Here is an 18215-nt window from a genome sequence, read left to right on the forward strand (position 1 = left end):
CGAACCCAGGATCCTAGGATCCTAAGCCGGCACCCTAGCCGCTAGCCCAACACCAGGGATGATGATATAATATATTGTTGCATGGAGATTGAGGGGTGGTCGGCATTCTTACACCTCCACTATTTGGGACTGCACCCCAAATGCCAGAGCACGGAAATAACACTACTCAGAGTTTTTCCACGTTTTTTTTTTTGTGTGCTTGGTTGAGGCTTGTATAAGAGCTAACACATTAAACACAAAAAACAGACATACACATGAAACATATTGTTACTGTCGCGGTTAAGATGTTATATTGACCGAGCGGTGGTGTATTACCGCGACCTAACACTAACAGTTCCCCCGATTCTTCCCCAACTCACCCGATTCACCCCAAACTTTGGCCGTATCGCACCGCAGCTGCCCAATCTGGAAAACTCTAAAACGACCGAATGCAAAGAGGAAAAGGAATAAGACGAGAAGACGGACAGAAGAGTAATTGGATTTATTATACACACAAGCAAAAAGAAAGCAGTCACGTTTATTTACAGACGAGATTAGATACACAGTGCAACGCTAGCTTACCTACAGTCTTAATTAACCCAGGGACAGAACAAACAAAAGACAGACTCACACGGGGAATGATGACAGGAATTGGCTGGAAGGAGAGGATGGCTTGGAGCTGTATTGTGCAGCACGATCGGCGCGTTTAGCAGCCGCTGTTCCTTCGCGGCCCTGCTCAAAACCGCCGTCCAGGCCCCAAGCGGCTGTTGGGTGTTGTTGCTGCTGTGGCCGCCGCTGCTTTTCCAGGATTACAACAGGCTTTGTGCTTTCTGGGATGTCCTCTCCTTGGATGTTCTCTATGTTCTCTTGGTCCAATCACTCCTCACCACCGACAACTCAACGCAACCAACGCAACCACTGACCACCACAACGCAACCACTGACGACCAAAACCACACAACTCAGCTCTGCTTCTTGGACCCTCTCTCTTCTCAACGGCTTGGGCTCCCTTTTGTCTGCCGGTAAAAGCTCATCTCGTCAAAGCTCATCTCAGCTTCTCTTTTGGGAGCGTCGCGCTGCGGATTTTAGCTGCGGTCACGCCTGCTCATTCCCTCCTCTCAGCGCCTCTCTTTCTTCTTCAAAGCTCGACTGCCTGGGGAGCGTCGCGCTGTGGGTTATATAGGCCCCGCCCCTCAACCTTTGCGAACCTCCCCGATCGCTCTTCCTCCGCCCTCTCTAGCCAAACCCCTGGCTCATGGTTGGTCGAGTGGGGCTGGCTCACTCCTCCCCTCTATGACGAGGTGGAGACACGCCTTTCTTCTCCGACCCTGCCTCGTGGTCAATGGCGGTTATTGGAGGGGAGGTAATTGCCAAACGACGAAAAGGGGGAATGGAGGTTTTGGGAATGGGAATGAAGGGAATCTATCTCTTTCACTGGTGCAATGGAGTATTTCAATTAATGGGAGACACAGCCTTACCCTAAAAACACATAATAAGATATAACTATTGAACAGGGGTATTCTATGATTGGCTGTGGTGTGGATGCTTTATGGACTAATTATGGGATGCCCTTTGACCTTTACACAGCTCCGGAGGCAGGAGGCGCAGAATAAACAATAATAATAATTCACACAATAAAAAAAATATACAGTCCTCATATCCGCAACACTGCACCCTCCTCCTCTTAGGCATGTCCCGGGCCTACAACTTTTATTTAGTGTGACACGTAGGTGTAGTTCCCTCTACTTTTAACCTGACCCTGAGTGCGACAGTTTTAGAACATAAATAAATGTGTCCCGCTGCTCCATTGCACCCTGCCTAACAGACTTACGCCCACAGTTAACCGAATTGCGGAATGGTCCTCAAACTATACACTGACGGTGGGGAGCATTATTTACAATGACGCTATTTTTTATTTACAAAACTAACCCAGGACCTGTAATTGTTCTTTCTGGGGGGGAGACAGTCTGCTCTGCATCAATGCACCATGAAAGCACCCAAAAACGCACCAATACACACCCAAGCACCAATCGGTGCAGTCACCATTGTTCAAGAGTGTTCAACAATAAAAAAATAAATCAACAACCCCTAACCCTGCAGGTGATCTCTTGCTCTTCGGCTCCCTCTGCTGGTTATTATTATTTGTTCTTCCAGTTGTTGTCATTCTCTCTCATTTTCTTACTGGCGGCCTATTTGCAATAAAGTGTGCCCAACGTGTCCATTTTATTTTCTTTATTTATGGCCCACAGGGCCGACTACGTGTGGTTCACCTGTGGGGCATCGGTGCCCTGTGGCCAAGGTCCGCCAGCAAGATTTCGGGCCCTCATGGCCGGTTCCAGCAGAGGGGCCATGCCCCAACCCATGGGGTCCATAAGTGGTGCTCGGCCACAGACATGTGGTCCATAATGTGGTGCATCGATGCAAACAGCTGGTTCTGAGAGTTCCGGGCGCACAATGGCCGACTCACGCACGCTCCCCTCGGCGCCCCATGGCGCACAGGTCATGTGGGAGACAAAAGGGGGACAAGAGAAATGAGCGAGGGGTAAGGTCACAAGGGTACACGTCAATAAGGCAATGCAAGGCGAAATGCGCACGGAGAGCGAAATGAGAAAGCTCGTCCCTACCGTACGTCACCCCCCTGTCACCTACACTACCCTTGCCCTTACCCCATATGTACAAAAATCTACACATTACCAATCCGTCGCTACCGTCACGTCTTCCCCTTATTTCCCTTATACCAAATTCGTCTTCACTCCCCCACTATCCAAAATTTGCCATCACCCAATTCGTCATCAATCCTCATAAGGAGGGAGAGATGGAATTACGCACAATGTCACACCCACGTCATGATGCGTCTCACAATCCAAAACATTTGCATCATAAAAAATAATCAAAACATGGCATGGTGTGGAGTACCTGTCACCTCAGGTGAGTGGATGCAGATGGTGCGAGGAGACTCCAATCCTAACTATCCTCTAAATGACCTTAACACACTTTACACTACCCGGGGTCTCTCCCTGCCAATCCATTGGCCAACTTACACTATGGGTTCTAAAAACCAATTCCCATTGACCAAACTGTGGTGCTTCTCAATTTGGGGTCTCACTCCCCCGATTCATCTCCCGGTGCCCTCGCACAATTTCTGGGCTGCGACGTGTAGCCCTCCCAGCAGGTCTACCCACCTGCACACCTACACCACTGCAGTTGCCACCCGAGCTTACCTAGCTCCTCACCCTAACCTAACTAACTGGGGAAAGCCCCTCCTGGCTCTGTCACCCCTTGGTGCCCTCTGGCACTGGGCTACCCGGGTCCGTCCTCCGGATCCTCGGGCCCCATCCACAACAACTACCGGCTCCCAGAGCCCACCTGCGGCCTCACCTGGCCGACATCCTCACAGTGGTGGAGTGCCCAACCAACTACACACACTAACAGGCTACATGCCCAGTCATTTCCACAACACTAATGCACCCATCCAATCACCATTCTTCCACCCGCACCACAGATGCCAATATCCAACCACAATTTACCTATACCCTTTACCTAACACTTACACTACCCGCCCCGGGTATTCGTGATGGGGGTCCACTCTTCCCCCATTCACACCTTCGCACCATCCACTCCACTCCATTGTTTCCACCATGCTCACTCCACGACCATCCATTCCAATACTCCATACCATTTATTCCATACACCTGTCCTCCATTCACCTGTCGTTGCACACCTGTGCAATCATACCTGGTGCCACCTGCACCCTCCTCCTCTTCCTAGACCATTTGGTCAGCACAATACACAATCCCCTTCACTCACTCTTACTCATACACTGCTCCACACACCTGTTCAGTTGCACACCTGTGCAATCACACCTGTTCAATCTCACCTGTTCAATCCTCAAACACATGGCATCATCTCAGCTAACTACTCCCCTCTGAAACTTGCGCTTCCCAATCGTCCCTTTAAACTATTGTGCTCCCACGTCATTATCATCCACACTAATCTACCTGCGTCCCCACTACAGGTATCAGTCACTAACTAACCTTAACGTTACCTAATGTCATCTTCGCTAGATCCCTACACACAATATCCTAACCCACCCGGGCTAGTCTTCACTGCCATCAACCCCATAAGCTAGTGCTCCTTTGCCCCCCGTCTGTGAGGGATGGTGGATTTGCCATCCCACCACATCGGGGAGGTCCTACTATCAATTTCGCTCGTCCAAATCCAACAAATCAAAAATTTGTCATTTACTGCTAATCACCGTACCAATCATCAAATTTTGCCTTTTTCTAATTTTGGGTCCAAAACACTAACCTCATCACCCGTCTACTTATTAGATCCTCTCGGTGCGCCAATTCCCTTCTAAAGCTCGGCTTCGTACAGCCGAGCAATGAATGCGGGTTGTTTTGTGCCAGCGGCTGGATACGTCCCGCATTCGGGGCAGGGACGGGGGCTTACCCGGGCCGAGATCCCACGCACCACCTCGGCGTGGAGCCATCCAATGTCCTGATCTCGACCTGCCGGCATGTCTCAACAAAAAGTGGTCGCCATGACGACCCTTCCTATCGAGCTGCCCGCTCCGCCTAGTGGAGCACGGACGCGGCCGTTCCCAGCACGGCCCAGCGTGGATCGCGTACGGCGGTCCTTTTGAACCCGCCGTGGCTCGGATCCCCGCTGGTTCTCGCGGCACGCGAAGCCCGGCACGCACCGAGGGCCAGATTCGGCTAAAAGTCGCTCTAACCGCTAACCCGGTTACCGTCGATGCCTCACCTGCATGCTTACACGCATACGCTACCCCTTTCTTCCTCATATATCCAGCCGTCTCCCTGCTCTTGGTCGTACCTTCTCTAACACACCCAGGTACACTCATTCCGCTCACAGACTTGGTCACACACCTGACCACCGAACACCTTGGCACACATTCGTCGCTCGCACACCTCACCAACACACCTCTTCGCGCCCCCTCCTCGGTCACCTCCTCTGTGACAATCACAGGTGTGCTCTCACCCGCACACCCAACCACGTGCCTCACGACCAACTCAAGTGTGCATTCCCACACACGCTCTACCAGTACCATTCCAGGTGTGCATCCTTCCATTCCAGGTGTACATCCTCGCTCACCTGTCACAACCAACTCACGCTCCGTGTCACTCTCACTACTCTCACTTCCATTCTTGACAGCGCACTCACCCTTACTCTCGACAGCACACTCTTTCCTCATGCACCCGTCCGTTACACACCTTTCTCGCGCACACTCTTGCGCACACTCTTTCGTTACTTCCTCCGTAACACTTACCACGCGCTTCCATGTACCCCCTCGCACACGCGCTACGACCGACTCACTCTCGACAGCACACTCACTGGTCGGCGCGCACTTTTTCCTTACACACCCCATGGTCGGACATTCTCGCACACCTCTTTTTTCGCACACCTGACCTGTCACACACTTCACCAACAGCCTTTCACGAACACCCGGATCCAAACCAATCCCCAAGCCGACTGAAGCTTTCCTCACATCATGTACATTTTCGATTATATCGCCACTCACCTTGGCACCTCGTCTCCACACCTCCTTTGCCACCTGCAAACTCTTTATTTGGTTAGTGAGCAGCACATCACGATTCGAGCACAGACCTTGTACCAATTCCATTACTTCCTCCTTTATCTCCCTCTTAGTTTCTGTCCGTCCCTTCTTAATTTCACTCACCCCTTCTTCCACTTCCTCTAATTTTTGCTTCACCTCTTTTATTTCCCGGTGCGTCTCCTCAAGTTCGTCCTCTAAGGCTACCTTGACCGTCTCTATGTGCATCCTCACCTGCCGGTCCTTTGTCTCCATTACTTCTGTCACCTCATCCAACCTCATTGTCAGTCCCTCACGTACCATCTGACATTGCCTCTGTGTCGCTATTAAGTCATTTTTAATTTCTTTTTGTGTCGCCTTTAACCCTCCTAGTACCGCAGTGTTCTTTTGAACCTGCTCCACTAACTCCGTTTGTCCCTCTGTCAGCTGTTCCACCTCCTCCGTCAGATCTTCTATTCCCCCCTGTAACCTAGCCGTATTATTCCTCACCTCTTTCTCCATACGCTTCTCACCTCGCTTTACCTCCTCGCGTAGCCCCGAGACCTCCTCACCTACACCTCGTCGTATTTCCTCTTTCATCTCCTCCCTCTCTTTTGTAGATGCCACCCTCATCTGTCCCAATTCATCCCTCTGAGCATCCAGTTTACTTTCTAACCCGATTTGCACCTCCTCTATCTGGTTCCCCATTCGTTTGATTTCCCGGGCAGATTGTTCCCCTATTTCCCGCAATTTGTCCTCCATCCTATTTTCTAACCCCATTAACCCATTTTTCACCTCTTTTATCCCGTTGTCTAACCCCTCAAAATTTTTGTCTAACTTCCCAAATTTCTTGTCTAACTCCTCAAAATTATTGTCTAACTTCCCAAATTTCTTGTCTAACCCCTCACCGGTACCCCTCGCTTCGTCCCTCATTACCCCCATTTGGCCCTCTAATCGCTCTCCCTGAGCATCCATTTTTGCCATCATTTGAATCATAAAGACTCGCATGTACTCTGGCATCTCCGGCTCGGCTGCCGCGACCACGGGCGCAGCGCAATTTGGTGCCGCTACACCCACGTGCGCGAGGACGCCATCTTGTGCGTCTGATACTCCCTCAACCGCCTCCTCATTGCTCCCCTCCATTTGATCCTGGGTTACTCCTAACCCCTCCTCTAGCTCACCCACCGGCATTCGATCGCCTTGACCAGCCATGGCGCGATTTCAAAATTCGGGTTTTTGTAAAACAACACAAATTTCCAGCAGCTTGTAATTTTGAGCGCGTTAAGCGCGCTTCGGGTCCGTATCTCACTCCCAGACACCAATTGTTACTGTCGCGGTTAAGATGTTATATTGACCGAGCGGTGGTGTATTACCGCGACCTAACACTAACAGTTCCTCCGATTCTTCCCCAACTCACCCGATTCACCCCAAACTTTGGCCGTATCGCACCGCAGCTGCCCAATCTGGAAAACTCTAAAACGACCGAATGCAAAGAGGAAAAGGAATAAGACGAGAAGACGGACAGAAGAGTAATTGGATTTATTATACACACAAGCAAAAAGAAAGCAGTCACGTTTATTTACAGACGAGATTAGATACACAGTGCAACGCGAGCTTACCTACAGTCTTAATTAACCCAGGGACAGAACAAACAAAAGACAGACTCACACGGGGAATGATGACAGGAATTGGCTGGAAGGAGAGGATGGCTTGGAGCTGTATTGTGCAGCACGATCGGCGCGTTTAGCAGCCGCCGTTCCTTCGCGGCCCTGCTCAAAACCGCCGTCCAGGCCCCAAGCGGCTGTTGGGTGTTGCTGCTGCTGTGGCCGCCGCTGCTTTTCCAGGATTACAACAGGCTTTGTGCTTTCTGGGATGTCCTCTCCTTGGATGTTCTCTATGTTCTCTTGGTCCAATCACTCCTCACCACCGACAACTCAACGCAACCAACGCAACCACTGACTACCACAACGCAACCACTGACGACCAAAACCACACAACTCAGCTCTGCTTCTTGGACCCTCTCTCTTCTCAATGGCTTGGGCTCCCTTTTGTCTGCCGGTAAAAGCTCATCTCGTCAAAGCTCATCTCAGCTTCTCTTTTGGGAGCGTCGCGCTGCGGATTTTAGCTGCGGTCACGCCTGCTCATTCCCTCCTCTCAGCACCTCTCTTTCTTCTTCAAAGCTCGACTGCCTGGGGAGCGTCGCGCTGTGGGTTATATAGGCCCCGCCCCTCAACCTTTGCGAACCTCCCCGATCGCTCTTCCTCCGCCCTCTCTAGCCAAACCCCTGGCTCATGGTTGGTCGAGTGGGGCTGGCTCACTCCTCCCCTCTATGACGAGGTGGAGACACGCCTTTCTTCTCCGACCCTGCCTCGTGGTCAATGGCGGTTATTGGAGGGGAGGTAATTGCCAAACGACGAAAAGGGGGAATGGAGGTTTTTGGAATGGGAATGAAGGGAATCTATCTCTTTCACTGGTGCAATGGAGTATTTCAATTAATGGGAGACACAGCCTTACCCTAAAAACACATAATAAGATATAACTATTGAACAGGGGTATTCTATGATTGGCTGTGGTGTGGATGCTTTATGGACTAATTATGGGATGCCCTTTGACCTTTACACAGCTCCGGAGGCAGGAGGCGCAGAATAAACAATAATAATAATTCACACAATAAAAAATATATACAGTCCTCATATCCGCAACAATATAATAAAGGGAGCAGGAGACAAGAGGGGAAGAGAGAGGGAAGCACAACAACAGTAGTGACCAGGGACATCAGAAGATCTGTGGAAGAGAGAGGGCTGGGGCAGGGTACAAGGGATAATCAAGATGGACACTACAGGGGATTTCAGGAAAGAAAACGGGGAATTTGAAGGAGGTGTGTTTGGGGTGGATTTGCGGGGGGAGAAAACATCAAGGTTTTGGATGGGGGAAGATAAGAGATGGTGGTGAACAGCTGTTTTAAAGACCTGGAGGGAGGAGTGGGATTGAAGGGAGTGGGGGAGTTTGTTGCAGAGGCGGCAGAAAAGAGGAATGAAAGAGTGAAGGTGAGAGCAGAGAGTCTTGATTTTGGCAGTTTCAGCAAAAGTGGATTGCTGGCAGATCTTGTGCGGCCTGCAGGGGAACAGAGCACAGACACAGCTGGGGGAGCTAGGCCGGAGAGGAATCGGTAGAAGATAGAAAGACCCCCAACCTGCCTTCGGTGAGTAAGTGAAAAGCCCTTAGAGTCGGCTTCATTGCGGGAGATTCCAATGATTCTAAAAGCCTTGGTTTCTTCAGTGTGAAGCCGAGCTAGGTGTGAGGCAGGAGCACCAGCCCAGAGGGGAGAGCAGTACTCCATTGAGCTGCGGATGAAAGCTTTGTATATGGTGAGTAGCTCAATAGTGCCAAGGAAGGACTTTGCATGATGGAGGATGCCCAGTCTGTGACTGGCTTTGGAGGCCAGCTTGAAAATGTACTTTTCCCTGAAAAGTTCCTTTGTTTCTTTGGAAATGTGACTACGTTCCTGTATTTCCTCCTTTGTTGTCATGACCGCAATGGTGGAAAACGAAGGCATCTCCAAATGCTCTAATTTACACAAATTATTTTTAATACAATGATTTCAACAAATAATAAGCACAACGAGTAATAAGTGAACACAAAATTATTTACATTTCCACCCTTGAGGAAACAATTCCTGACAGACCCTATCACAAGTCTAACGATGAACAGAAAACCTTAACCTCACCACCAGAGCAAACCTTATTTAAGAACAGAAAGTGAGCTAGAGAAGATGGGAGCACATGAAGAAAAGAATGCCAAGCAGGAGATGGATACAGGAAGGGAGAGGGGAGAGGGTTAGTATACTATATGTTTGAGGGTGACAATATGCAAAGTCTAGCCAGCTCATCGGCTGGTCATGTCATGTGCGGTGGTTAGCATCAACATTCTGTTTGTTTAAAAATGCTGTTTAAAATGCAATTTAGAAGCAAATGAGCTTAGATGATCGTATTTTAACTCGCAAAAATAATTCACATGCACCAAATATTCTGAACAATTATTGTATACTCATGCAATTTGATATTGATGGAAAATGGTGGATCCACTGGTGACGTATCCAAAATTCTTGCAAAGTCAGATAATCTTGTGCCCAAGCTTCTGAGTGTCAAGCAAGCTGTCTCTCGATATTTGTATCTTTGGCATATTTAGTTGTTACAGTTTCGAAGTGAACTGCATTGTAATATTTCAATGTGAAATTCACAATCATGGCCTGAATGTCCCACGTTTGACAGGTGTTCTATATTACACCATGCTGAGCCAAGGATCAAGCTTCGGTGCAATCAAGTATGTTCATTTGCCCACTTTCAGTGGCGTCAGTGATGTTCCGGTCCATGGGGTCGACATTGGATTGCGGTACATCATGCATCCTGGTGGCATCGCTGTGGACTGGATTGGAAGGTAGTGCCTGATCGATAAGTTAACCGTAGGACTAGTGTTATATAGCATAACACACTTTAGATTATACTGCATTTGAACTGGCATGATTTGGTCCACATCTTTTCGTGTAGCACAATCTCTTTATGATGCATCATGAGGATTATCAGAGCAAGTTTCTTCCAAGGTGGTTTTGTTACGACCTAATAATGGTTAATCGTATCCTTTCTTGAGGCACATCTACTGGACAGATGCTGTAGTAAAGCGGATTGAAGTATCCCTGCTAGACGGTCGTTACCGCAAACAACTCGTGATTTCAGATCTCTTCCAGCCGGCCGCCATTGCCGTGAATCCAAACTCTGGGTATGTCTCTTTACTACAATTGTCTGTCTTTGTTTTTACTTGAAAAGCCACATCAGTTTTCCTAATAAAGTGTCCACAATGTGCTAGCATATTCATTTATTCACACTGAACTTATTGTCGTCAAACATATTGTTTGTGATGTTTATTTTGCAATTCGGGACACCTCCTCCAAATAATTCAAATTGTACAAAGCAGCCCCAATCCCCCTCCTGAAACCACTTGTCAATTCAAATTTTCTATTTTGTACACATTTGATGGAGTTGCCACTTTTCCCCTGTGCCCTACCTACAAATGGAGTTCTACTGTACTCCATCACAAATTATTTCTCAAACTTGCCTCCCTCAATTCCCTTCCCTCCCACGCACACGCACATTACAGTTTATTTCAAAATAATTGGACAAGAAAAAACACAAACATACCTCCCAATGCCATGACAACCCAATGCTTTGACTCTTCTGAATGATGGTGCTGGATTCTCATGCTTGTACCTGAGTGTCCTGCAGGTTCTTTTTTGTATAGAAAGCTCATGGAAAAGCTAGAACACAGAATGGATCAGGATGCAATCTTACTATAATTCACCAAATGTCCTTCCGTCTGTCTGTCTGTCCGTTCGAAGGTACCGTAAAAACAGCTGAACCGATCGCAACGATATTTTGGGTGGGTAATCCTGGGATCTCCAGGAGTAAAATAGGGTATATTGTTTTTCCAATTTCAGCTTTGGCCTCCAGCATTTTCAGGTTTGGACTCCCGCATAACATTCACGTTCGCATAACGTTCATTGTGACGATGTTTTCATTGTGACGATGTTGTTTTCCCCGGGTGCGGCACAAACGGCTGCACCGATCACTGCACGGCTGCACCGATCAAACTCGGTGACCTCGGACAAAGACCTTTTATAAGGACACGGGTTGAATACCTGCTTGAGAGAATTCCAAATCCCTCCCCGCCATCACGGCCGTCTCTCCAACTTACAATCCCACGAGATATGCGGAAAGGACGACCCAAAACCAATATAAACATCATTAAACATCATTCGTATATAAACATCATTAAAAGTAAATAATGACCTCGGCCAAAGTTCCAACGACATTTAATCTCTACAGGAGAGAATTCCACATAGCTATTTGGGCGGTGTATACGCTAACAGATCGCTGTCTCCATCGATCTTGCCAAGGCCGTAACACCTATCGGCTCAAAATCCTTTTAACTGTTGATTTGGTCGTTTTTACAATGAAGGAAACATTAACAATGTTGTTAAAAGTTTATTTTGCGATTAATTGGAGTTATGTTGTTTGGAAAGAAAAAAGATATCGAGTTCAAGTGAATGACGACATGCCGTGATGGTTTCTACTTTCTGAACGTGAACTTCGCGGATCGCCAAATGCAGATTCGCCACGGTCCCACAATCGATGTTTCTATACGTGAACGTACCCGTTTGTTTGCGAATGGGTACGTTTTTCATGGACGTCCTTCACGAACTTGCTGTCCATGTCTGACGTGCGACTTAAGGTGCTACAGGAATGTGGAATTTATGGGTTTCATGCTTTAGCATTCGCCGTATCTGCATTGCCTGTTTGCTTCTGGCCTCCCACCCGTGCCTAGCACGGGTATCTCCCTAGTAGACCAAAAACAACAGTAGAAAGAGTGGGGAAACACACTGTGACAGCAGGGTTGAGGGACAAAATAGAGGGAGACCTGGAGAAATAAGGGATGTGGGGAAGAATGAGGACTCAGGGAGAATGCACAGGGTGCACAATATGAATACAGAATTCAACTCTCAGGAAGGAAAAACTGGAAATTTGAATGAGGTGGGTTTGGGGGTGAGGTTAATTGCCCCTGTACAAAAGATCATCAAAAAATAAAATAAATAAAATAAGGGGAGAGGGTGTGACAAAGCATGGAAAGAATAGAGGGCGCAAGACCGGAAAAGAGGCAATAGAAGACAAAGAGACTACCGACCTGTCTGCAATGGGAAAGTGGGGAGAGCAATACTCCATCAAGCTGCGGATGAAGACCTTGTATGTGGATAAGAGTTCATGTGTGCCAAGGAAGGACTTTCCATGATGGAGGATGCTCAGTTGGCAGCTGGCTTTGGGGGCCAATTTAGAAATAGGGTTTTCCCTAGAATAATCATGGCTGATAGTGAGACTCAGGAGTTTGAGTGACTGATCTTCGTCAAGTGGATTGTTAATAAAGTAGATGGGAGGGTTTGCCAGATGGTCCTTTTAGAGGAGAGTGTGAGATATGTCTGTATTGAAAGACATATTCCAGGTGTTTGACCAATTTGAGATTTTGTCCAGGTCTGAAGAGAGGGAAGAGGCTGGCGCCTGCCTATCTGAATGATGAGGGATGTCACTGCAGAGGATGGAGGCGTTCCAGAGAGTCAAAGAGATCGCTGATGAAAATTATGAATAAGATGGGGCCTGCAGCACTGCCCTCTGGCACTCCAGCCTTAACAGGGAGAGGAAATGAGAAGATTCTGATGAGAGCCACACGTTGGCTACGAGAGTATAGGAAGTCAGTAAGCAATGTGTGGAGTTGGCCTTGGATGCCATCGCCAAAGAGTTTGATGCCAGAATGACTTGACAGCATGCCTTGGCCAACCTGCAAGCTGACGATCTCCTGGGATTTGCTTTAATTGCATCAGCCTTTTCAATGTCATGGGACAGATTAAACTGCAGCCTTGTCAGACAGATGTAGTACGCTAATGATTGATGTCCAGAATATTTGCTTGAATTCTCACTGCTCTTTGTTTTTGTAGGATTAGGGTTGTGAATTAATTCCTCTTTGGATATCAGAGTTTAAATATTCTACGTGTGGAGAAGCCAGGTGTTCGTCCTTGCCTCTTTTTCTTTATCTCTTCCTTTGGTTCTGCATTCTGGTGCGTCAAGGGGAGGATAGAGAGAGAAGCCATGGTCGATACTTACCTCTGATAACATGGTCTCCCAACATATTTAAGAAATACTATATCTGAACATGGGAGATATGTTCACTCCACACACTCACATTCAGTGTCAAACCTCATGGTTCAGTCGTAGCCTGTCTTTTTTTTTTCTTTTTCTTTTTTTCCTTTTTTTTTGGATACTGAATCGAGGCTCGTGAAAGAGCTAACATTTATTTCACAAACAAATCAACCAGACAAACAAAATATACAAAAAGAGGGAGCGGAAGACAAGATGGGGAGAGAAGGGGAAGCACACAACCACAACATTTGAGAGCAGGGAGAAGTGTGGGAGGGAGAGGGCTTGGGGGCAGGAGGCATGGGAAGGGGGGGGGGTGGGGGGGGAGAGGTATAAAACACAAGGGGACCGAAATTAGCGGGGGTAGAAAAGATCAAGGTTTTGGATGGGGGAGGATAAGAGATGGTGGTGAACAGCTGTTTTAAAGACCTGGAGGGTGGAGTGGGATTGAAGAGGGTGAGGGAGTTTGTTCCAGAAGTGGGAGAAAAGAGGAATGAAGGAGTGAAGGTGAGCAGAGAGTCTTGATTTTGGCAGTTTAACCATAAGAGGGTTGCAGGCAGATCTTGTGCGACCTGTAGGAATATTTGGGGGACAGAGCCCAGAGAGAGCTGGGGGGGCAAGGCCAGAGAGGAGTCGGTAGAAGACGGAAAGACCACCAACCTGCCTGCGGTGAGTGAGTGAAAGGCCCTTGGAGTTAGCTTCATCGCGGGAGATTCCAATGATTCTGAACGCTTTGGTTTCAACAGCGTGAAGACGAGCTAGGTGTGAGGCAGGAGCACCAGACCAGAGGGGAGAGCAGTATTCCATAGAGCTGCGGATGAAAGCCTTGTATGTGGTGAGGAGCTCAGGTGTGCCAAGGAAGGACTTCGCACGATGGAGGATGCCCAGTCGGCGACTGGCTTTGGAGGCCAGATTTGAAATGTGGTTTTCCCAGGAAAGATCATGGCAAATAGTGAGACCCAAAAGCTTGAGTGACAGAACTTCTTGGAGAGGATTATTCAGAAAGTGGATGGGAGGGTTTTCCAGTCGGTCTTTTCAGAGAGACATCGTCTATAACAGTTTTTAATGTATTTCAATTATTTGGACAGCGGGATTGAGACTACACTTTCAGAATTTTCAGACAGTTTGGAGAGAATGTAGATATATAGAAAAGAGGGGAGTTATCAGATTCAGGAAAGCCTAGATACTCTCATTGCATCGGCAGAAAAATTTGCAGATGCAATTCAATGTTAGGAAATGTAAGGTGTTTTCACACACCCAACCACTCCACCAAGTTTGGCTGAATTTGTCCATAACCTTTTGAGATATCCTGCTCATGGACAAACAGGGATGAAAACATAACCTCCGTCCACCTTCGTTGTTTTTCGAGCCTGGTGTTGGCTTAGCAGTTAGGGTGCGGGCTTGGGATCCTAGGATCCTGGGTTCGAATCCCAGTCGATCGCTGAATTAACGCCAGGGGGGTTGACTCAGCCTGTCATCCTTCTAAGGTCGGCAAATTGAGTACCAGCTTGCTGGTAATTCCCTGTGTGTCGCAAGAGGCGACTAACAGGGTTGGTGGCTGGAAGGGCATCCGGCCATAAAACATTGCTTCAAAAAGGGGACCCGGTGCCCAAAAAAAGGCCAACCCCCGCTCTGTAGGGAAAAATGGCCTCTCAAGGCGGTTCGTCCACCTTTGTTGTTTCTGCTGATACTGCCTTTCCAAGGAGACTATGCCATGGATTCACTGTTCTCTGAGTGTATACCTGCCTTTGCTACCTTACCTAACTCTCCTTTTCACATTTCTACAGTGTCCTCTCTTCCTCCCACCTTCATCCCTCTCTCTACCCACCTCCCCATCCCAACCACCATGTTACCTTGTTTTGATAGCGTTTCAGTTTCTCATAATAATTGTGCAGATACATATAGCACAATGATGATGAGCTGACAATGGCCTCCTTCTGTTTCTAGATTAACCTCCATTGTATTCCAGAGAGAACTTGTACTTGTATTTTGCATCATTATGATATTTTCTATTTGTCATTACTTCAGTAATTTATCATCTTGCACCATCTTGTGCAAGTATCAACTAGTGCATCAATAATAATAATAGGGTCAAGGGCTTTGGCAAGCCCTATGTTTGTAAACATTAATTCTCTTGAAAAATCTTATACTTTGCCGGATTTCAAGTGGTCAGTTTTTGGTCAATGAAAACAGGATGTATTATCTTAATTGCCTAAGAATCATTTATATTGTTGCGGATCTCCACACGTCGGCCTTTCCCCTTACCAAGGGGGGATTAATCCCCTTGTCTTTTATCTAGGCGATGCGATCCGGGGCTATGACGTTCCTTCCGGTCAGCACTGAATAGGGTGGTAGGCCGAATTAGTCCTATTACCTAATTACCAGCGCCTCCCAGGAAGCAAGGAAATTACCCCGCCCGAACCACAGTTTCAGTGGATACGCCGAGCGGCAGCGAGCCGCGATTCGGGCCGTTAACAGGAACTAACCCGATTTGAGCGGTTTCTAATCGCGCCACGTTTACCCAATGGAGAAATCACTAAAACGGTAGAATCAAGAGGAAAAGGAATAACAAGCAGTTTATTTACACTTTGTACAATGAAGAAGAAGAAGCAATGTACAGTGAAGAAGAAGAAGCAGATACACAGGGCAGCCTTATACAGTCTTAACTTATCCCTGGACATGGGCCCGTTCGCACTCAGACTCAGACTCACACGGGGGTTGTAGATGGTCGGGTTGAGGGTCCATAGATGGCGTCCACAGCTCGTTCCGGTCCCCAACTCGTACCACGAAGAAGATGGTAGACGGCAGGCAAGCTCTCCGTGTGTCGTTGGCGCGGATCAGACAATTATATGGGGGGGATCGGTAAGCTGGGCTCGCGGTTACTTTGTGGCTCACGGCCGTGTACGTAATAGAAATACCGGCGCGTTATATGCGCTCCCCGCAAGCCCAAAGCCAAATCCTCGACGAGTCCCTGCAATCACTCAGGATAACAGCGCCTCTTTTATGCGCCAATCGTGCGAGGCCTCCTCGCAATGCAATGCACTCCAAACAAGTCCTTATCACGTGAGTCCTTCCCCAATAGCAAGTCCTGTTGCAAAGCCCCTTGCTCACCAGTCCTCTGCAATGAGTGCCGCTGCATCAGTCCTCTGGTAAGTCCTCTCGAGAAAGCGCGTCAGTCCTCAGGAAGGGCTTTGCGTGCGCGGTTATATAGCGCCGCCCAGCGAACCCTCTCGAATGTGCCAGACGTGCACTTACCACGCCTCTTAGGCCATGCCCACGGAGCCCTGGTTGGTTGTTGGGGTCTTACCGGCTCCGCCCTTGACGTCTGCTTGACGTGGTCACAGGCACACACCCCCGACCTCGCGCTCCTCCCCCTTTTCCAGGCCTACCTCGTGGCATTTGGCTGGTTTGAGCATCCAAATGCGAGGGGAAATGGGGCGCAGACTGGATGGTGCGCAATGGGGAATGGGGCGCAGACTGGATGGTGCCCAACGAGGTCGATTGGAGGGTGGGCTGCAAAATGAACGGGGCCTACTCTTATTTATTTATTTGACACAACGCAGGTATCACCATTGGAAATGGCCTTATCTCACATATACTATGAAATAACTAACGTTCTAAGGTGACCTACGTGTTGCATGTGGACTAACTATGGGGGCAAAACCTTTAACCTTTATTAATCAATATGTACATTTTCAGAACCGCAACAATATTATCTAGAATTCATTTTTATTTTCCTGTCTTTTTACAGTCCATTTTTCTTTCCTGTTACTCATGGACTATCGAATCGTTTGTTCACACATGTATTTTTCCCATCGACTCACAGGTTGATGTACTGGACTGATTTGGGTGAAAATCCCAAGATAGAGTGGGCTTGGATGGATGGGCAGCAGCGCTCCATTCTGGTGAACCATTTGCTTGGTTCACCGACAGGATTAGCCATTGACTACTTTAATGATGCCAGGGTCTACTGGTGCGATTCAAAGGAGAATGCTATCGAATCTGTCCAACCGGATGGTACTGACCGCCGTAATCTCCTGAGAGGAGGTGAGATTTATGATTATCACACAACATCATGTTTGTAGATGTGACACTTCAATTTTCCCTCATACATCAGCTGCATTTTAACCAAGTAAAGAGATTTTCTATTTTTTTTTATACTTGGGCTAAGGCTCGTAATAGAGCTCACATGCAGACACACACGCACACACACACACACGCACACACGGATACACACAGACACGGACATACTGACGAGACAAACACTTAACACAGCCACTGAGCTTGGGGGAAGTGCCGTCACTACCGTCACTTCCTGGGATACTCTGGGTACCAGTGACGTCACAACAATGGCACCGCTTTTTTCACCATACTCAGCGGGGCATTTCCTCAGGAGGGATTTCCTCCTCTCCATGGATGCCAACCGATGGGGATTGTCTGTGCTCTATCCTTTTCAAGCAAGGAAGCAGCACATACCGGTGCCATTTTTAAAGTCTTTGGTATGACTTGAACCGGTTCAAACCAGATAGGTGTTTTTAAGGAGACACCAACTCCTTACTCGATCACCGTTGGCTCCCTGCGGGAGTTCATTGACCGTTTGCCAGGTGTTGTTTTCTTTCCCAAATGGCTGACAAATTTGTTTGGTATCAGGCCCACAAATGGTTAATCCAGCCTGAGTCTGGATGCAAACTATTGTGTGATGCACTTTCCTGGATCGTGTCCATCCTTCTCTCGAAAAAATATTTTCGGTTTAATGAGCAAACTCATTGCAAGAGCAAACAAACATAGATTTACATAGCTAAACAGCCCCATTCTAAATATGAATGTTTTGGACACATTTGTTCTTCAATTGAATTATTCCAAGAAAACTTGTTTAAAATATGGTTCATTGATTATAAAATAACGGAAAAGTCTGTGTGTGTGTGTGTGTGTGTGTGTGTGTGTGTG

At 47.9% G+C, this 18215-nt stretch overlaps 1 protein-coding gene across 1 annotated transcript in view; it reads left to right on the plus strand.

Annotated features, from left to right (window-relative positions):
* The window catches only part of LRP2 (LDL receptor related protein 2), a 433005-nt gene that overhangs the window by 374907 nt on the left and 39883 nt on the right, over positions 1-18215 (plus strand). The window contains exons 70-72 of the mRNA XM_068110809.2: positions 9804-9969; positions 10180-10308; positions 17095-17315. Coding sequence (XP_067966910.2) covers positions 9804-9969; positions 10180-10308; positions 17095-17315 — 516 coding nt within the window. The remainder of the gene's footprint in view (positions 1-9803; positions 9970-10179; positions 10309-17094; positions 17316-18215) is intronic.

This window comes from Myxine glutinosa, chromosome 3 (genome assembly GCF_964187855.1).
Source record: "Myxine glutinosa chromosome 3, kmMyxGlut1.1, whole genome shotgun sequence".
Lineage (NCBI taxonomy): Eukaryota > Metazoa > Chordata > Myxini > Myxiniformes > Myxinidae > Myxine > Myxine glutinosa.